The following is a 23,386-nucleotide window of genomic DNA, read 5'->3' as shown; positions in this document are numbered from 1 at the left end:
TTCCTCTAATTCTAATTCCACTAATTCTTTCACAATCATTTAGTTGTATTAATTATACGTTTCCTTTAATATACATGACATAATTGTGAGATGTAAAACTATTATTCAATATGTTTCTGAAAATTATTGATCAAATATGTTTATAATTTTGCCAGTACTGCTTAGCAGTTTCTTTTATTCATCAACAGAGTTCCATATTATTTTATACTGCAAAAATTTTGTGGAACTGGCAAAGAATTCTAATGGGCAACCTATAGATGTACGACATTGATGGGATGGACATTCATTTTGTGCTTATATTACATACGCTGGACATCCAGAGTTTGTCCATTAATAATGTCAACATAACCAAATATGCATATTAATCTAACATCTAATGGGTGTCCCGTAAATATCTATTGAATGTCCTATGCATACCTCATGAATGCCCAATTAATTCTTAATGGCTCTCCAATGAATGTCCAGCGGATATCCAGTAGATATTCACTGGATGTTCCCTGTATATCTCATGGATGCCCAATGAATGTTCTATGAGTATCCAGCGGATGTCCAGTGGATAGGTATATTTGTCTAATGGGTATTCATGATCATCCATATTTATTTGTGAGACATTTGCGTCAATTTAATGGAAGGAAAAAGACGAGTGTCCCAAGGATTTAGTCTCCAAGGAACATGTCCGTAGAGCTCGGCCCCCAGAGCTTGGAACATTTATGGGCCGTACACCACTCAGTCTTTAGGCTATATTGACACATCATATTGCCCACAGTAAATACAATATACATACGTATACATAGGCGCCCGCGCGTATGCGCACACACATACATACACAAATAAGCTAGCCATAATGTTAACGTTAGTGATCCCAATAGAATTTGAAAAACTCGGCGCCAGTGAGAATAATGGAATATCTATCCCTGGAATACATGAGATATTAAACAAACGGTTCCATTCCATTTCAATATATGAATATTCTTTACCACAAAACACTTATAATGTATATATATACCTATATAGTAGAATTGTAGTGTTGCAAAAAATGCAGACAAGTTGGGAGGGAAAAGGACGAGGCTCTCAGGACTTGATTTATTACTCTGTTGAAGATAAACTCTTCTAACCTCCAAACAACCTGTCTCCAGCGATCAATTCATCTTCCATCTACCTCCTCATGCACTGCCATCTTTATTATTCATTCCTCGCTTTCCTCTTCTCTCGCACACACAGATGTACACAGTAGGGTTGAAAAACCATCCAACGTATTTATGGGTTGCCGTGATCAATAATCTTTCTTTCCGTTTTTCTCTCATCTATACCATCGTGGACTTTCCATTACGAAAAAATATATATCGAAACGTATTTCATCAATATTTCTGTCAATTTTATATGTACACTTCACCAATAAAATTGGCGACCGTAACAGGATTTTCACTTCAAATCTTCATTGGTATGGAACATTATTCTAAGGGGTGATGTGGCCTAGCGGTAGTGTGCTGATCGTTGGTGTGAATAATCCCTGCTTTTACCCGATAAATGTCAATTTTGTCTCTAAGGATTTTCTCGGCTTCTCCACTTCCCCCTCCTCAATTTCTTATCCCATGAATTTCTCCACCCCCACTTATCACCCTCTCCATGAGTGCACAAAACACCGATATTGGACAGTAAACAAAAGATTTCGTTTTCATTTCTGTGAGCAGTGATTAAACAAAATATGGTAGATATCACTTCTAGCGATCATTCCACATAACAGAGTATGTGCAACAAAACAAAATTCTCTACTCTCCATCTCTTTATCATTGCAAACAGGACAAAGCAAGTTGCTGACGTGGTCAGGAAGGCCAATTTTGGTAATTATCATGTAAAATCTATTTTTCTACCCTAAATCTTTCGCACTTCACGTCGCTGAGAAGACATTTCTGTCTCTTTTAGTCACGATTAAGCCTAAAAACTAACAATATCTATATTTAGTTTTCTCTCTAAAGCAAATATTGATGTTATATTTATTTATGTATTAAGGATTTCATTTCAGTTATATTTTTAAGTAGAATTCCTTAATATGAGAGTTGATTCGGTACAGGGCCGGACAAGGCTGTTAGAAACACCGATGTCCTGCTGTTATCGTCTTAGCGCTGTGATACTTTAACGAAACTGATGACACACGCTTTTGGATTGCATATTACTAGGAAACTATTGTATGACAATAGTAAATATCTCTTTCAGTTATAAAGATAGTCAACACGTGGCATTTTAACAGTATCTCATCACCATTACTATCCTTACTATCTTAACTACTAAATGTTAATTTAAATTTACAATTGTAGAGCTCAATTCCAAAACAGCCTAAGTCAAAAAAGTAAGTTTTACAGGTAACGATATTTTGTGTGCGTTTCCATCATTCAATTTCCGTAAAAGAAAAGTAATCTACGTAAAAGAAAATTGTAATTGCCTACTTTTTGTAAGATAACGGTGAAATTATCATCTATAGCAAGAGTTTTATAAGTGTTTTTAGGCATGAGTCAGAAAATAACTTCAGAGAATACCACTGACTAAGGACATTTTGGAAAACGTTGTTGTTTTATTTTGCCTACAATTAATTTGACTTATTGAGTTTTGGCATGAAACCCTGTTCAATATACGGAGATACTGAATAGAACTTAATGGAATCAATATTTCAAAATTGACAAAAACTGACTTAGTTAGGCTCTTTTGGAATCCACCGCTTCAATTACTGTATATTGAAAGATGTATTGCTCGTCTCACTAATATAGATAAATCTAATAAAGTATTTACAAACATGTTCGTTTCTTGGACCGACCTCGAAAACTTACCTGCTACTTAATATGACGTATATAGATAGGTAGATAGATAGATAAATAGATTATGATCCATTCTGAGACCAATCTATTGTTAAGATACCCAGTTCACAACCCCTCCAAATAAAAAGAAAGCAGCGCTAATGAAATGGATAATTGAGCTGCTTTCGTTTTAGTTTTGAATTCATTCCTCATAATGTGCATCTAAAATACCCGCCATCGCCCAGAGAAAGGAGGCAAAACTAATACTTTACATTACTATAGTATGATTTTTTTGCGTATTACTTTCTTACTTCGTATATATATATATATATCTTGTTCTAAAAATAATTCTACATATTTCATGGCCTACCAAAGTATTTCGGAACCCACCTGTAGTCCACGAAAGAAAAGGAGTCTGGGATCACCCATCAGTGTATTGTGTCTAAGGCAATCCTAAAATAATATCCTTTTCTGAACTACCTATATATTTTTGCTCACATTGACGATTTCTAACCTTACAAGTGCTGTAAGCACGCTTTAGAAGTTGCAATATATATATGCCTCTACAGTTGTAAAACACAATCCTTGTAATACAAATTCTACACATGCATTACTAGGGTTGTTTCTGGAGCCTTTTTTCAACGCTACTACGTTAGTAATACTATCTATATCTCAGTCGTTCTAGTCTAAATACAAATGTGTTTCTCGAATCTGCAAGAATAACATACAAGCTATTATTTGTCCTATAGTCAGTGTTCGAAGAAGAAAAAACAGAGGCGATATGTTTTATTATGATTTTGGCTCAACATACCTGTTATTTAAATATTGTCCCGATCACTGAAAAACCAGAGACGGTATGTCCTCATTACTGAAAAATCAGAGGCGGTATGACATACCACCCCATACCGTCTCACTTTGACCACTGCCTATAGCATTACAAGTGCAAATGATTCGTAACCATTCCCGCTGGACTACTTGTTTTCACGGGAGTTTCTGATTCGATATACAATGGAAGATTCATGAAATCTAAATGCATTACGGTGGTTGGGATTAGAACCTTAAAATGTAGTTTCACGTACCCTATAGTCTTGGTTCTGAAAGGGAGACAAAACTTCAATCTATATATACTTGATTTGTGTTATTAATGATTCTGTTGCACAAAATACAGGGTATTTCGAAATAAATACCGAGTTTTAAAGCTTTGTAGTATTTGTTACATTTAACGTACAAAAAAAGTGTTCAATGTGAACACCATTCGTCACACAGCATACATCGAGTTGATAGGCGAGAAGTTTTCCGCATGGATATGGAACAAAACAAACTCAATTTAGAGGAGTCTAGTTTCAACTGTACCAACTCATGGGGATTTGATGATCCTCAGATGCGAATATTATGAATGTTCACATCGCCACTTAGGTGAAATGTCGATTCAGCACTGAAGACGACATGATCCAGAAAATCTTCACTATGCAGCATTTCATTTGCAACGTTGACACATAAACTGTAGTATATAGGCTTTAGAGCTTGTAGCAACTGCAAACGATAAGTATGTAGTTGGAAACATCTCCATTTAATTCTCCACATAGACGGTTGCTCTGTCACTACAGAGTCAGTCTTTGCAAAATGTAAAACACAAAACGCTTTCTGCTCACTAGTAGTCTACTTTGCTGCTAGCGCTTTCTAAAGGCAGACAGAGGAAACAATGCATGCGCACGCGTGGGCACAAAACTGTTTAAATTGCTGTTTCATTTGATGTATTACTCATAATTATAAGTTAATTGTAATAAATACTACAAAGCCTAAATTCCCAACATTCATTTTGAAACACCCTGTACTAATGTACCGCATATTCATAAGCTAAATAAAAAAACAAATACTGTTTTGGTTTTGATTTCTACAATTTATCAGCTGTCTTGTAGAGTTGATCACGAAATTTGCGAAAATATATTGCTGCTTATAGTTTCTTGTAAACACCGTATGAAATAGAAACAGCACAAACTTGAGAAACTTATACTTGTAGCTTGTTATTGGAGAGATAGTAGACGAGAAAGTTTTTAATAGGCCTCTGAAGGAAGCATCAACAACTGAAAAAATATACACAGCTAAATAATTTGTTAACAACAACAAATCAAAATTTTGCATTCTTTTTCGTGGCGGAATAAGATACGTATATTTGACGCTTTTATTACCTGATGGAAATATTGATTCATTTTTAATTTAACCCGTTCCTTTGCTGCTGTGTGATGTTGATATTTTGTGTGTACTTTTAATTCTGATATGATTAAAATATTAATTAATGTTTATAAAAACTCAACTTGATATTGTCTTTAACGTATTTCGGTATGTTCTATTCCAGAGGATGTTGTCAGTGGCTGGGCAGCTGGGGTCGAGCGTGCTGCTACTTGTCATGGTGGTAGTCTCGTCCCCAGCTTGTCGGATCTCAGAGTTTCCCTGTAGAAACGGTCGTTGCATCCGGCTAGATCAGTATTGCGATGGAGTGGATGACTGCGGGGACAAGTCCGATGAACCTCGATATTGCACCGGTAAGTGGAATTTCATCAATGAAAAAAAAATCTGGAAAGAAAGAAAAAGAAAATGTATATTCTCATTAATTCAACAATTAATACTTACCTGATGCAGCATTAAATAATTTTATCTTCCATCAGTATCACACATTATTAAAGCGTAGTTTTTTTAAAATGAATATTTTATTTCAAATCACGGTTGTGTAGGGGTGTTAATATGCTCTTGAGATGTCAAGTTTGAATTCCTTGCGGATACAAGGAATTCTGATCTCTCAATTTCCCATAGATGAATTTTTTACGATATTCACTTCGCAATGGGGAGATCCCGAGTTCGAATAGGGTTTCCTCGTGACAGACTTTCTTAAAATCTACAACATTTTTGGATTTCACAAAGGAATTATGTTACTCAACAAATCTTCTAATGGCATAGCATGAATATATATATAATTTATACAACTAGACTTTTACAGTATATACTTATTATATAAATATACAAAATCTCTTTCATTTGCACTTAACAGAGGGATTAATTGTATTTCCTTGCAAACTGAATAACGCAACATCATTAGCATTAACAATTATTTGCAAATGTTATACACATGCATATTAATTCATTATCCTTGCATGCGAAGCACTTATTATACTTAGAAAAGAGGATATTTTTCAATTTTACTTTTTTTTAAAAAAAAAAAACAATGTCACTTTTGGCCTTCCCCCGAGGATATGTCCAGTCTGGTCAACATATGGTAACTCGAATCTGCCTTTAGTCATCCATTATGACTGAAATTTTCTATATCCTTTCTCAGTTCAATTAGGCGAACGCTGGGATAATGACTTGAATATTGACTTTAGCTGATTTTTATCCAATATACCTTCCCATATTTTATTAACTGGCTCCAATAGAAGGTCTTTTCATTGCTATACTTCCTTGTACTATAACTAAATAGAAAGGAAGCTAATGTGCTAACCACTTATCATCCGACATAAAGCCACTTAATGGTCATAACCCTTTATAGGTCCTATCCTGAAGGGGCAAGAAATACTGCAAAGGGTATACGATTACGTCATGTGAAATTTGACCTTTTATAAAAAGTTTTTTTTTTTTTTTTTAATTTTCTTACTGTATACAGTTTTGTTATGATGTAAAAGCACGTCATTTACGTCTGTAGAGAGATTATTAGCTCATATGGATTTTGTCCTTATGAGCCCAAGTTCGATTCTCAATAAAAGAATAGAAGTCTTACGCAGGGGTGCCCACAGAGGGGGGATATGACGCAAACTGCGTCATTGAAATATTTGAGGGGGTTAAAAATCTATGTAAATATTTTGAGGGAGTGTAAAAATTAATCGAAAAGAAAATTTTTCATGGAAGAACATCTACGGATAGACAATTGGGGGGGTGCGTCATAGACATAAGGGCGGGAGGCACCACTGTCTTACGTACTAACACAGTATCGCAAGGTAAGTAGCGAGTTGTGTAAAATGAAAGATAGCAAAACTCTATCTAAAAGCTAGATATCACGTTATATATATTTTCACAGGTTCTAAAGACAAGCAATGTATTTAGTTTTCTCAATACATTACGTAATTTGTTTTAAACATACATCCTTGAATGAATCATTCTTTTCTAAATATCGAAATGCTTACGAAAATCAACTAATAAAAGGTATGGGACACCGCACTAAACATTTTCACTCCAATTTCTTAAACTAAATCATGTTGTGCTGCATTTATTTAGGAAACATTTTCATATGATATACGAATAAAATACAAACTTTATCCTCAAAAGTAAACGGCATCTAGATTTTGGGCTTTTGACATCTATGGCCATATAGCCCGTCACGTATGAGGGATGACGTCCATCGGCAAGCCCACTATCCGGGGAAAGGGAAGGATGGAGGCGGCCTGGGACCTATAAGTTAGGTATCATCCCGGCACTTGACTGGTGTGAATGAGGAAAGCCCAAGAAAATCTTATTCAGAATGGCTGGCCTGAAAAAGATTTTCACACTTTTATGACCGAGTCTCCCCACCGGGAATCGAACCCAGGACCGCTCACACCGAAGGCGAGAGCATTAGCGACTATACTACGAGGCGCCACTCAAAAGTAAACTACACCTTGTAGATATTTCCATAAGAAAAAAACTTATGCCATATATTAGAGTTATTAGTGAAATATTTGTTTATAAAAATAATAACAAAGAGGCCGCGATGGCAGAGTGGTAGAGCATTCACCTCTGGTGTGTAGGGTCCCTAGTTCGATCGCAGCTCGCGGCAAATGGACTTTGCGGTGGACAAACACCATATGCGTGGATTTCCTTAAGGGGTCTCCCGTTTCCTCCTACTTTCTTCATTCCACCATTACATTCACTTCTCATTATTACCGTATCCTTTAGCCTAGCCAGCATACCCGTGGGACGTAAAACTGAAAGCTTTCATTTCATTTCCATAATAACAAAATCGCATGAGTGATATTTTTCAAATTTGCCAAAAAGAAACCTAAGAGTAAACTACTCCTTGGGAATATTTTCATTGAAGTAATTTATGTAACATTGTAAAAATAATATTGAAATATTTATGTATGAAATATAATCAAAATCCCACGTGTCGTTTTTGAGAAAGTAGTCTGAAAAGAAAATCATCCCCAAGAGTTAATACCCTTCAGGGCCGGATTTACGGGGTGTGCAAAGGTGCATGTGCACCCCCCTTCGTTGTAAATATACACTACCTAAACTGAGAAGCTAAGCAGTGAAAATAGCAACACTTTCCGAAAATGTCTGCTGTCATGTTTCCATTTGGGCTTAAAACAAAGGAACTTTTGCAAAATTGGTAGTTTACGTCACTTTTCTAAAAGTTGTAAGAAACAGATTCACCGAAAATCGATACTTAGCATTTCCAGAGCGTTTCCTCATTCACACACAGGTGTCTAAAGGCATTTTAAAATTTTCCAATTCAATTCCGATAAAAACTCACCTCCGAGAATAAACTACTACATGTAGATTTTTCAGTACAAATGAGTTATGCCACACTATCAAGTAACTAACAAAATATTTAATTTTGAAATATGAAAAAAAATCGTACTAGTCGTTTTCGAGAAAATCGTCCAAAAGAGCTCGTCCCCAAGAATCATTATCGATCGTACATTTTTTAGGAGAAATGATTTTTGCCATATTGTTAGGTAATTAATGAAATATTTATTTATGAAATATGAGCAAAATCTCCTGAGTCGTTTTTGAGAAAATTATCCCAAAAGAAAACTCACTCTCCAAACTAAACTACTCTTTCTCGATTTTCCCCAGAGAAATGACTTATACCACAGGATGGGGATACATTTTGAAAAATTGATTTATGAGATATATACAAAATCGTTAGAGCCGTTTTTGAGAAAATCAGACTTTTTAAATTTTTACCTTAAGTAGCTTACCTTTACTTTTATAGTTGGAAGCAGAATATTGTATATAGCTTTCAATTGTTTTCCCATAAACCTTATTCTTGCTGTGCGAAGAACAATCATTATGCTAGTCATTTCATAAAACTTATGATGCTTTATGTATAACTTATTTAACATAGTCTGAAAGTCTAGAACGAATCTTTCTTTTCGGATAATTTTTATATAAGTAGCCCATTTTAGTCCAATTTTGGCCAGTTACACCATAATTGAAAAGCTTCTATGAATGTGTTCTGAATATTCTATGTGTTATGAATGTATTCTCAAAATTTCATTATTGCTATTAGAAGTTAACCACTCTTGTTATCAAGAAGTGTTTCTATGAAATAACTAGATAGAATATATTAGAAGACCATGTTAAGAAGAAGAAGAAGATAAGAAATCTTTTTTTTTAAAAAAAACTGTATAACAATTAATAGGTATTATGCAATAAAAGCGTACGGTAGTTGATAGTTGTTAAGAATATTCAAGAACTTTTTTCTCTGAGTGCGTAACTTCCTTTAATAATATTGGATAAAAGTTTTTTTTTAAGAAAATGTAATCGACCTCGTTCTTCACGGAACGTGATTATACGTACCTGAATCATAGAAGTGAAGCGGTTTGCTAACGAAATAGGTTAACATCCCATTCTTCGCTGTATTGCTCGCTTCAACAAGATAACGACATTTCTCTCCGTTAGTTTTTTTTATATCTGTTCCTTTTTTTTTACTGGTCTTCCTTTTTTATACTTTCTTTTATATTATACATGTGAAGATAGGAAGATGGTTCCTACCGAACTCATAAAAGAAAGGCTATAAATTTCTACCGGGAGCCTTCTTCATCGAGTTTTCCACTTCTTTTTTGTTCTTCATTTCTTCTTCGGTTCTATTAAACCAAAGAATGAAAGATCTTTGGTAGGGAGAGATAAAAAGAAAAAAAAGTTTTCTTCTGGGAGAAGAGTAAAAATTGAGGGAGGAAATGAATCTAACAAATTTTCAGATTCATCTTTTTACTTGTACTATTTTATCTCTGAAAGAGTACTATATATAAAATAGGATTCCCCACTGTCTAGATCGGAAGGATCTATCTTTTATCTGTATCTTCATACTGAAGTTGTCAACGTATTAATAAATCATTTATATTGTATTCATTAAACAGTTAATTAGGATATAATCTTTCACACTCTAATACTTTGGTTATAAGACAACCTCATTTATGTCAGGACACAAAATATGCTTCATTATGTGTACAACATCTTAAACGCGATTTACGTTATGCAATTTATGTCACGCAAGTATATTTCCTTCTATTTACAACATTAAAACCCATTTTACATTCTGCAATTTATGTTACAAATATAAAATTCCTTATGTTTACAACAATAAATTCCATTTTATATTATAGAATTTATGTTACAAAAATATATTTCCTTATATTTACATTAAAGCCCATTTTACATTAAGCAATTTATATTAGAAAATATATTTCCTTATCTTTACAACACTAAAGCTGATTTTCACCATGTAATGTATATACTTCCTTATCTTTACAGCATTAAAGCCGATTTAACGTTCTGCAATTTATGTCACAAAATATATTTGCTTAAGTTTACAACATTAAAACCTATTTTACATGTAATTTTTGTCACAAATATATATTTCCTTATGTTTACAATTAAAACTCATTTTACATTATGCAATTTATGTTATAAAAATATGCTTAATTATGTTTTCATCATTATAAGATCATTTTGTGTAATTGAATTTGTGCTACAAGAAGTTTTTCAAGATTTAAGTCGACTTTACATTATGTACTTTATGCTACAAAAAATATGTCTCATTATATTTTTAAGAGTTTAGGCCTATTTTGTATTATCCAATTTATGTTACAAAAACTAATTTCCTTATAATTTTAAGGTTAGTAAGAAAATAGATGAGTAGTAGTTACGACTGCCGCCTCTGGTAGGGAAAGGTAAGGTTAGATTTTAAAGAACGTTCATTTCTAAAATTCTACTTTTCATACTCGAAAGCACATTTTGTACAAGTTTATTTCCCTCATTTCAGGATTCTAAATTTATTTTTCTCTTAAGATTTATTTGTTCATAAAAGCTGTTCTTATCTTCCGCCTAGAGCTTAAGCAGAACATTTTAACTAAATATTAAATTTGTATACCACCAATATTGGATATTTAGGGAATGTTTGAAAGGGAGATTCAAAGCTACCCGTTTTCCCCATAGAATTAGTGTTTTACAAAACTTCATTTAGCTTCCACCTAGGGTTCAAGGTGAAAATTTTCCCACCTTTTCCCAAAACCTTCAGTAATCTCGTGAACGGAAATAATAATTTGAATTTCATCTTTCTCCTTAGCAGTTAAATTTCGTAAAACTTAGTTCTCTCTCCAATCAAGGACACAATTACATCGTTTCTCCATAAGATTTCAAATTTCTTATCTCGCACAGTTTTGGACATGGGTGAACGTCGGAAAGCCTTCCTTCATTTCCTTATCTGTCGAATTCATAAACCTCTGCCTTATCCTCAGTCTTGATCTCAAGAAAATCATTCAGACAGAAAAAAGGTCTAAGCTCCTGTGTCCGAAAGCTTTTGAAGAAAACCTGTTTCAAGCCTATATATCGCAAAGCCCCGTTTCATCTACAGAATATTGCTTAAGAAGAACATTTTCACAGCATTTAAAACTTCTAGTTCCAACGGTTTCGAAAATTTTGTGGTGATTGAATCAGAAAATAAGTAAACGGATTTACTCTTTAATGTATTTATTCCAGATTAAAATTATGCTTATACGTATAAGTTGGTGGCTTTCGAGAACAGGAATCGGAAGCGTAGTCACAATCACTTTGTGACTAGATTGTGACAGGACAAGAATTTGATTTCCGGAACACAGCCATGTTGCTTCAAGTTACTATTAATACAGTATTTTAAGTGTAGCTGGCTACAGCGTAGTTTCAAACATGGTAGTTCAGTTATAGAGCGTCCACCTGTAGTACAAAGGGTTCCTGGTTCGACAATAGGGTATGTGGGTTTGGGGTGAACAATTTCGTGTCTCTGTATCTTTCTTAAGAATCATCTGTTTTCTCCTACACTCTAATTGCCCTAATTCCATCATAATCATCCTTTTTCATTAATAATCTAGCATAAAGGATATAATCGTCCAACGTTATTTCTTTTAAAAGCACAGTTTCACGTGACGCTTAGGTTTAGGGTTGCAAGAAAGCAGAGAAACAGTTCATTATGTACATAATACGTATTACTTGGCTATCCGTAATATGACTCAATAATTATTTCCTTTCATGGTGATTCACATTTAGTAAAGTTTGGGGCTTTCTCCCTCAAGGAAAATGTTATCATTACTTTTCCTTAAAAAGAACTAGTTCTGCTCAAGGGCATGAATTCAACCAATTGCTTGTAAATGAAACAGATACATTTTTCTCTAATTCAAAATATCCCTCCAAAACATCTAATACTCTAAATGCTTTACTATTAATAGGGATTCAAGGTTACGGTTTGATATTCAACTACTGTAGTATGAGTAAATTGTAAACATAAAGCACTAATTCCTAACTATGTAGATATAAAGCATGAGCGATTTTGGACAAAATCATGCATTTTGAACATTTTTGGGTATGGTTAAGTGCAAATTGAGGAATTTTTGTATGATATCGTGCTTAGTGAAGTGCAAAAATTTCACATAATTAAAATTAAATATAATGTAGTAGAATGACTTATTATGTACGAACAATACAATATAATCATTGGAACGGAAGAACTGGAAAGAAAGTTAAACTCCAATAGTTAATTCGTTTTCACGCTCGCCATGCTCGAAAGTTAAACTCCTACAATCACTTGTTCATTTTATATCTCTCCATGCTAGGAAAAGAAGTTGAAGTCTAATTAATCAATAAGCTAAATATTAACATATTTCCAGGGACATGATGCGTTGTTGTCGGAGCGAGGGGTCTCTGGTTCCATTACAGACCATGCGAGTTCAAAGTGCACATCATGTCCGTGGATTTTCTCGAGACTCTTCCGTTTCCTTTCACATTATCATCTCATCAAACCTTTCATAATTATACACTTTCTTTACTCACTCCACTACTTTAGTCTGAAGGGCATAATCATGAGACACAAAACTGAAAGATTTCATTTCATCGGTCCAATGTCAAAACCGCGAATGTGCAAATTTTGCCATTTTCACATAAGTGCAATTTCATGTTACTTGAGGCACACAGATTCCAATACCAAAGTCCCATTTGTGAAATAAGACTATATTCGAAGTTATCGTCAATTCCTAAAACATGCACGAAATTCTTCACAACAAACCCAAACCCACATACCCTATTGTCGAACCAGTAACCCTTTGTACTGCAGGTGGGCGCTCTATAACTGAACTACCATGTTTGAAACTACGCTGTAGCCAGCCACACTTAAAATACTGTATTAATAATAACTTGAAGCAACATGGCTGTGTTCCGGAAATCAAATTCTTGTCCTGTCACAATCTAGTCACAAAGTGATTGTGACTACGCTTCCGATTCCTGTTCTCGAAAGCCATCAACTTATACGTATAAGCATAATTTTAATCTGCAATAAATAGATTAAAGAGTAAATCCACGTCTATATACTGACTTTTCGCGGCAAGTTGAATATTAAAATGCTTATAACCCAAAAGTAAAATTTGGCACATTCACGGTTTTGGCATTGGATGTACGATCCTGTCTTTCCATCCGCCTAGAAGACAAAAAAAAAAAAAAAAAAATGCTTGTCCGTTCGAGAAGTAGGAAAAAAAAAGGTCTCAGAAACTATTGATGCATCACCATCAATTATAACCACAATGAAAGAGTGACAAAAGTTACGAATGAGTTTGTTGCTGGAGGTAATATTCGAACCAGAAGTGGTAAAAAAATTGAACATTCTCAGTTTTAATGTTGATCACTATAAAAGCAAAACATTGATAATAAATGGATTTCAGAAATTGCTCAAAAAGCGTTCCAAGAATACGTTTTATGTCTATCCTTAATTCTAAGTTTGTGGTGGTTCTACATCAAGTCCATGGATTTTCTCAAGGTATTCCCGTTTTCCTTCTCTATTTTCATTCCACCAATTCTTTCGTGATCATTTACTTGCCTTAATCATCCGTCTTCCTTAGCCTAAATGGCATAGTCATGGGACGTTAAACTGAAGAGATTTCATCCTTAACTCTCTTACCAAAATCCACTACAACATGCAATTTCAATATTGATGAAATAAAATGAAATGAAATCTAAAGTTTTACGTCCCAGGCTTATGCCTTCTAGACTAACAGTGACAGTGATGATGAGAAATGAATGAAATAGTGGAATGAAGAAAGTGTGGGGGGAAGCGAGAGAACCACGAGAAAACCCATGCTCCCAGGTGTTTGTTCACCACAAAGTCCACTTGGCGCGAGCTGAGATCGAACCAGAGACTCCACGCACAAAAGGTGAACGCTCTACCAGTGAGCTACCACGAACCCCATTTTAATATTGATCTACATATATCAAAATCGATAAGACATATCGAGAAGCGGTTTTCAGAGATCGATTTAACCCTATCGAAAATATGTATAATCTTGTCTCTTAACCTTCTATTCAAACCAGAAGCGCCAGAAATCAAACCGTAATAGATAGCCAGAAGAATTTTTTTGCAAGCAATTAAACGCCCGAAGGGTATATCCCATCTCTATGCTAATCTTTCCACGTAAACGAGAAGTGGTCGAAATCTAGTACCACTTCTAGTTTCAATATAAATTGGGATAATATGATTCTATACACACCAAATTCCTTTACGTGGTGTACTTTTGATATTGCTACTTGTTTTTCTAAACAGAGATCTATAATCTTCTAGTGCATTCCTATGCATTCCTAGTGCATTAATATGCATTCATAGTGACAGTAATCAATAACTGCTATTCCTGCTGCAAATGGGTATGATAGTCACAAAGATAAATCAATTTAGTGTATAACCTAAAAAAAGTTAATCTCGCATAAAAGTATGTTTCCTTTTTCATTAGCAAAAATTTTGCACTATAAAGTTTGAAACACTGAGTGTTACTTCTTTACCTCGAAGAAAAGTAAGTCACACCAGATTACGCTATTTGTCATTAAACATCAAGACGGAAAAGACGACGAAAACTCAAAAAGAAGTTGTAACAATTCGAGTGTACCTAAAGCACTTAACTTGTTCGTTTTTATGAGGAAATTTCATGATTTTTAATGACTACTAAGGATTTTAGTTGAGTTTTGTTGACATGATTTTTTTAAAATGTTTTTTTTCCTAAAAGAGGGAGGACTCAGTTAAATTTATGACAAAATACAAAGAGAGAGAGAAGGCACTTAAGCTAGAGAAATGATAAGTAAAGTGAGGAACCCGTAACGTCAAATGGAGAAAACATAAAGTTATTGATGGTAGAAGTGTCTTCGTCAATAATAATAATGATAATAGTAAAAAACAGTATCAAATGACTTTTGGCAGTTAGATTTATGTGATTGCCACTTATAAAGAAAAAAATACTTTTTTACATACGAGCTTCTAAGATAATTTGTGTACACTTCATATTTCGTAAAAATTTATATTTATGAAATATTTAATAAGAGAGAAAACCGTTAGTTCGATTAAATTATCAAAGTTTGCAGGAGAAACTTTAATTATTATTATTATTATTATTATTATTATTATTATTATTAATAATAATAATAATAATAATAATAATAATAATAATAATAATAATAATAATAATAATAATAATAATAATAACTAACTCTATGGCCTATGGAACCCGGAGGTTCAATGCCGCGTTCACAAAAGCTCTCCACTGACTTCCATCCTTAGCTAACTGCATCCAGTTTCTACTTCGTATTCCAATCTCTGCGAGATCCATCTTAATATTGTCCTCCCATCTGCGCCTAGGTCTTCCTAATGGTTGTTTTCCGATTGGCCTTCCAGTCAAGACTTTGAAAGCGTTTCAACTTTCTTCCATTCTAGCTACATGACCCGCCCACCTAAGCCTCCTAGACTTGACGACCCTAACAATGTTGGGTAAACCATATAAATTATGTAGTTCCTCGTTATGAAGTTTCCGCCATTCCGCATTCCCGTTCCTTTTGGGTCCGAATATTCGTCTCAGGATCTTGTTCTCAAATACTTTCAGTCTATGTTCTTCCCTCAGAGTAATAATAATAATAATAATAATAATAATAATAATAATAATAATAATAATAATAATAATAATAATAATAATAATAATAATAATAATAATAATAATAATACATTTGCAAAATATGCTGTATATTAAGTGTCAGAAGTGTTACACAACGGCTATAATCGTTCTGTCGACAAATGTCAGAGCAAGAACGGCATCGAGAAGCGTTCTTTTAAAAACGATTCAGCATCCCAGGAATAGGCTCTGTGTACTACGTTAACCCTTGTTCAAACATGAAATGGTAGAAACTAAACATTTCCAATTTCAACGTTGATCGCCATAGAACAAGAACGATAATGTATATCGACAGCAGTATTTTTTGGGGGAGTAGTATTAGTTTAGCGTCTGAAGAGAAGTACCTCTTTACCTGCATTTACGTACTAAAACCTGATTTCGAAAAGAATTACTACTACTTCCGGTTTTAAGATTGATGTCCAAAGTGCTAACGTGGTAAGAGATACCGACGAGCGGTGTTTCAGAATCGATTCAGCATAGGAAAAACATGTTACGTCTGCTCTGTTGACTTTGTATTGGAATCAGATATGCTAAAAGAACCATTTGCAGTTTCAACATTGGTCGCCTATTGCAAAAACGATGACAAATAGCGAGAACAGATCTTTTGGAATCGATCTAGAATCGAATAAGTTTCGTGTTCCCATTAAACCTTGATTCCACCTGAAACTGGTAGACATTATTACTATTATGACATTTTCAAACTATGCAACACATAAGTACGAGAAAACTTAGAGTACGGCTATGTCTGTCCGTTTATTGAAAGGTATTAGAGCAGAAACGTTAGATATATACAGAAGACTAGTGTGCAATCTATTGTGCGTAGTAAGAATAGATTCTTTCTCATTCATTAACCCCCTATTCAAATGGTAATTTGTAGAAATTAACCTTTTCCGATTACAGCGTTGATTGTCATAGAACAAATATGATAATAGATAGCGAGAAGCAGTGTTTTTTTTTTTTTTTTTTTTGGCGGCGAGGGGAATGATTCAGCATTTGAAGGAAAGATACTATCTTCAACCGCATCTTTTAACTACAACTGGAAGTTGTAGGAATTTATTAGTACTTCCGTTCTTAATATTGATCTCCGCAGACTAAGAGTAAAGAGATCGCAGGTAGTAACATTGTGATATGGATGCAGCGTCGGAGGAAGGGATTTTGTCTTCGATTATATTCCTTATTGCAACCAGAAATTATAAATGTGCTGTTTACAGTTTTAGTATTGAACGTGCAGTTCAGAAGTATCGTGGTTTTACACCGTGAAACGAAATTCACTTGTTATTATTATTATCATTTAAATAACTCTGAAGTTTTACGTACACCTATATAACAAAAGTGAAGAACTACATACGATGTTTAGTGATTAACTAGTACTACGTGTGCTCATCACTATATTAAATGAGAATTTTACTTGTGCTTTTCCTTGCTGCTAAATGTGTGACATAGGTGCACGGAAAAGGATGTGCAAAAAAAGAATCTCTTAGCATCCAAGAAAATAAAAATCTCAGCGTTCAAGAAAATAAAAAATCTCAGCATCCAAGAAAATAAAAATCTCTTAGCATCCAAGAAAATAGGTACTCTTAGCATCCAAGAAAGTAAAACTCTTAGCATCTAAGAAAATAAAAATCTTTTAGCATCCAAGAAAATAGGCATTCTTAGCATCCAAGAAAGTAAAAACTCTTTGCATCTAGGAAAATAAAAAGCTCTTAACTCCAGGTCAGTATGCTTATCCTTTCATTTACTAACATCACTGCTTTACCTTTGACATTTTTGTGCCTCTGTGATTCATACTCAAGATTCCAAAGTTCACAAGTGACATGATTCCTGTGACAGAGAAACATCAAAGTTAAAACTGACCAAATTGCACTTACATCGAACGAAGTTGGGTCATTCAACCTAAACTATTTTTTTAGGTTAAATATAGTATGGTGTCACACATACAAGACGTTACTAAAATAAAGACAACCTTACATTGTAAAGAACAGCTGAGATTTCAGACTATGAATAAGTAAGCGCAGTTCTAAATGATATTGGGTTAATGAAAGGCACAATGGTTTTAAGAGATTATGAAACTTGGAAATAAAACACTAAAAACTAATTCTATGGCCTATAGAACCCGGAGAGTCAATGCCACCTTCATAAAAGCTCTCCATTCGCTTCTGGTCTTAGCCAACTGGACCCAGTTTCTAGTTTGTATTACTATTTCTATGAGATCCATCTTAATATTGTCCTCTCATCTGCGCCTAGGACTTCCGATTGAACTTCCAGTTTAAACTTTTAAAGCGTTCCTACTTTCTTTCATTCTGGCTACAAGACCTTTCCACCTGAACGTCCTAACTTGATGACCCAAACAAAGTTCGCTAAACCGTATAAATTAAGCAGTTCCTCGTTATGAAGTTTCCGCCGTTCCTCATTCCCGTTCCTCTTGGGTCCGAATATCCGTCTCAGGACCCTGTTCTCAAATACTTTCAGTCTGCGTTCTTCCCTTAGAGTAAGCGAACATGTTTCGCAGCCATTCAAAACAACAAGCATACATTGTTTTATATATTTTAAGCTTCAAATTTCTCGACAGAATTAGTGACTTCGAAAGACATTGAACTAAATAGAACACGAATTTCCTGCTTTCAGTAGACAAAATGAAACATAATAATGTTAATTATACTGTTATGTTATTCTTTTAAAAGCATTCGAATAATTGCATTAGTAGTGAAGTTTTCATTAGGAACTTACTTTCCTCAGATAGTGATTTAACGCTATGTTATGCAACCCATCCAACGCCTGCATTGTGTTGGTTGCATAACATTCTGCATCTGTGTTTTCACCGTTATGTTATGTAAGATAGTGAAAAGCAAACAATTGTCTTCTGAGAATCCTATGCAATTACCATCTTACAAATTCCTAGAATTGATTAAATATGTTATATGTTACAAAAGCCTGTTCGTAGTAGATTTGCATAAAGGACTAAATAGCCTAAACAGACTACAAACAGAAACATTTCTGAAGAGGAGTACCGAAACCAATGAAAGTTCAAAAGGAAAATAAAAATATGAAATTCAAAATAGTAGAAACTTCAAGAAAAATGGAAACTAGCAAACCCGCACGTCCTGCGCAAGCGCAGGACACTATTGTAGCCTGAATGATTGAATATGATATAAAATTAAAAATATTTATGGCTAGCAAAGTAGTTTTAATAACACGTTAACATCTTTAATTAAGAATTTCTTGATAATTACTCGAATTTAAGACGTCCTCGAATCTAAGACGCAGCCCTATTTCGCTGGGATAATATAAAGGAAGAATAGTAAAATGTTTCGTTTTTACTATTACCTAAGCGCTCTTTGATATTGGTCATTTTCGGTGATTTTTATATATCCCATGTTGTAGGGCACGGCGTGATAAAAATTATCCCAGGCCAAAATGTCGAAAATTTGATCGAGATGGGTTGGATGGTTCAAGTGTTAAGTTATATTTATTTTTATATATTAATTTTCCCTTCCTATCCCTCTTCCCTAGGTTCTACTGTCAAAGTGAAAATATTAAAACGATTTTCCAGGCTCGAATTTCATCTATATTGAACATTTGATCGAGATAGGTCAAGTAGTTCAAAAGATATTAAGTTTAATTTATTTTTATATCTCTCTTCCCCTCCCCTCCTCCTATCCTAAGTTATACCGTCAAAGGGATATGATAAGAAACCATCCTATGTCCGAACCTCATCTACGTTGATAATTTGATTAAGTTCGGTTCGGTGGTTTAAGGGTGATGAAGTCACAAAGACAGTCACTTTTATTTATTTTTATTATTTTCACATATATGTCCCGTCTTCTCCTCCTCTACATTGTGTCGTCAAATTAAAATGATGGAAACATCCCAGGTCTGAACCTTATCTATGTTGAAAGCTTGATCGAGATTGGTTGGGTGGTTGAAGAGTTATTAACTCACGAACTTGGTCACTTTTATTTTTATATTTATTGATTTTTGTATATCTCCCCCTCCTCCCCATCCCCTTCATTGTTCCGTTAAAGTGAAATGATAAAGTCCGTCCCAGGCACGAACGTCATCTATGTTGAAAATTGGATCGAGAGTGGTCGTTAGTTCAAGAGTTTTATTTATTTATTATATTAAGTTTTATTTATTTCTTCTATGTACCTCTCCTCCCCTCCCCTAAGTTTTACCGTCAAATTGAATAGCTAAAAACACTTCCAGACCAGAATTGCATCTACGTGAAAAATTTGATCGAGATCGGCTGGGTAGTTCAAGAGATTAGGAGTCACAAACATAGTCACTTTCAATTTGGATCTGAAGTTTTTTATACACAGACACCGATATTAATATATAGAATATAGATGTATAGAATTTCCCTTCGATGTCAGTGCCTATCACGAAATAATAACTGGATATCTAAAAGCTATCTTGTAGTTATCCCAGAAATAATGCACAGAAGCGGGTCATAAGCATACATATGGATTTCAACTGGGTATCTACGTAATGTCAACTGGGAGAAATGGAATTTCCGTGGGTACCCTGATATCCTATGACAAACATTCCTTAAATGTCCCAATTGCTTCTCTGCGCTATGTATGAAGTCTACCCAAGTAGTAATAAATCTTTCGGCCAGTTGGCGTGTGCTTGGTTTTTGACTTCCTATGCTTGCCCTTTCAATGATCACTTTCATACAGTCTGCCTTTTGTTGTACGTCATGTCATCACTGGCCGTTCGTTGGCTATTTACTTGCCGAAAGTGTAAAACTCTTGCGTCAAGCTTGACTGGAACACTAAATTCAAGGTTGCCCCCATCTAACTTCGTTACTGGAATCCAGTTTGCGTCATGCTTGCACACTTTCCAATCAAGCTGGAATATAAACTTGACCGACTTTCAATGTAAGCTTACAGCAAGCGGCTTGCAAATTGCAAATTGTCTCTGCTAGTAGTGTAGGTGTAATCTTGGAATGAAGTTACAGTTTTAAGTTCAATGTTCCATATTTATGTCCTTCGAATGAAGGAAACGGATAAAATTGATAATGAATGGATTGAGTACAAGTAGATAATGAGAAAATCAAGAGACTATCTATACTAATACAATACTACCTATCATAAAGTCACATAGCCGGAGATCATGCTAAAGACCCTTCGGACCAAAGGCGAACAGTGAACTATTCAATCACTATGACTCCAAATCCAGCCGTGAGGTTATATAGTAAGAAGGAAGCAGGAATAAGGTAAAACAGGTTTCACAACTTATTTCATATCACGACTCTCTTTTATCACATCCGAGTTCCGATAGGTAATTTCCGGTTTGTAATACATTTTTTATTGAGTTTGGTTCACGAAAAAATCCTTCACGTATTTCCTCTGTCCATCTGTCCGGGAGGGAAAAAATTTAAAGAATATTTGATGCATCGCCATCAATTTTTTTCAGCAATTTTGGTCATGATATAGAAGGTCAGAGCTTAGGAATCGACTTCGTTAACGAAGGGGATATTCAAACCGGAAATGGTAGAAACCAACTACTTCCAGCTTTTACGGTGATCACTATAGAACAATAATTATAGTGAAGGTCGTTTCCAGCAAAAACTTAAACATTTTAGGTGTATTCTTCATTTCTATAATTACCTCTTTACAAAAAGACGAAGTGTTAGAAATTCATGGGAAGTTCCGGCTTCAATATTGACCTGCATAAAGCAAAAGCAGTAGGAGATGAAGAGAAGCTGTTTCTGGGAATCAATGTAACGTTCTAAGAATAGATAACATCTATCTTAACGATGTATACAAACCGCAAATGGCAGAAACCAACTACTTCAGGTTTAACGTTGATCGCTACGAAACGATAATAAAAAGCAGAAAACGGTTTTCTGCAATTTCTTGCAGAAGCGCTCCAAGAATGTGTTTCATCTTTACTGTAATCTCTCTACTAAAGCTGGAGGTGATTGACATCTACTATTGCTTCCGGTTTCTGTATTAATTGATTAAATATTACACTATACGAATCAAACTTCTTCCCATGGTTTTTATATATGGCATTGTTACTAGATTATTTTAACTATCTATAGTTTACAGGTTATTTCTATTTTTCTTGTATTTCAATGAGTAGTTTTCTCCAGTTTTCTTTCTCCTCTATTTCTGTTTGTTTCCTAAACGATTCTCCATTTGTTTAATATTTTAAATGTATTTGACAGTAAGTATGGAAATAAACATTTGTCCTTCAAAGTGAGAAATTCAAAATAATCTTCAAAAAATAGTTTCTCCGCTGCTAGATACTTATTATACTTGTGTTTTTCTCACCTCCTTTCGCGATCTCCATAAAATCCACACGTAATTCCCTAGGGATTCCGATTCCCCAAGATTAAGAAACCCATTGATATAATGGATATTAATTTTTAAGTTTCTATAGCACGGAATCTTTAAGTTGCGTTAACATTATCTTTTAAGTTTCTGTAACATTATGGAAAGTTTTGTTAAAACGCAAGGTTGTTATGCAACCCAACCAACAGCTAAGTTTTGAAGGTTGTATACCATGTCGGCGTTTTAGACATATTCATTTGGACTTCTTTTCTTTAAGTTGGAGAATCACCTCTCGAAGTTTTTCGGTATAATTATCTTCCACTCTGTATTACATTAATTCCTTTCGTAACTCCCTAGGAATTCGGACCCCAAGATTAAGAAACCCAGTGATGCAATGTAATTTTTTTAGGTTTCTGTAGCAAGAAAACTTAAAGTTTCGTTAAAATTAATTTTATGTTTCTGTAGCAAGAAATTTTGAGAAAATTTTTGTTTAAACCGAAAGTTGTTATGCAACCTAACCAACAGATAGGTTTTGATGGTTGCATATCTTGCGTGTGATTTAGACCTATATTCATTTGGACTTTTTTCTTGGAGAATCACCTCTCGAAGTTTTTCGGTATAAATTATCCCTCATTCTGTATTGCATTAATCCCTCTCGTAGCTCCCTATGGATTCCGACTCAAAGATTAAGAAGCCCATTGATGCAATGTGATAAAATTGATTTTTAAGTTTCTATAGCAAGGAATTCTAAAGTTACGTTAACATTAATTTTTAAGTTATTGTAGCAAGGAATTTTAGGTAGTTTCGTTAAAACGCAAAGTTGTTATGCGACCCAACGAACTGTTAAGGTTTGATGGTTAGATACCGTGCAGACGATTTAGAGCTATCTTCATTTGGAATTTTTCCTTTAAGTTGGTGGATCACCTCCCGAAGTTTTTCGGTATAATGATCCTTCACTCTGTATTGTAGTGTTTTAAAAGCTTCAACAAGAGTATTGAGGAATACAAGGAGATCAATACTCTCTTCTAGGCTGTACACACCTTCTGCCTGTATTATTTTGTAAAATACGTATCTTATATACGTATAATATGGGTTGTTGAAAGGTTGGCTTCTATAAGTAAAA

General features: G+C 34.4%; 1 protein-coding gene across 1 annotated transcript in view; it reads left to right on the top strand.

Annotated features, from left to right (window-relative positions):
• LOC145681757 (uncharacterized) overlaps positions 1-23,386 on the top strand; it is a 495,093-nt gene that overhangs the window by 353,882 nt on the left and 117,825 nt on the right. Inside the window, exon 2 of the mRNA XM_081753370.1 lies at positions 5,146-5,332. Within this exon, the coding sequence (XP_081609496.1) occupies positions 5,149-5,332 (184 nt within the window). The 5' untranslated portion in view covers positions 5,146-5,148. The remainder of the gene's footprint in view (positions 1-5,145; positions 5,333-23,386) is intronic.

This window comes from Thermobia domestica, chromosome 3 (genome assembly GCF_964235325.1).
Source record: "Thermobia domestica chromosome 3, izTheDome1.hap1.1, whole genome shotgun sequence".
Classification (NCBI taxonomy): domain Eukaryota; kingdom Metazoa; phylum Arthropoda; class Insecta; order Zygentoma; family Lepismatidae; genus Thermobia; species Thermobia domestica.
This window is presented reverse-complemented; position numbering and strand designations above follow the sequence as displayed.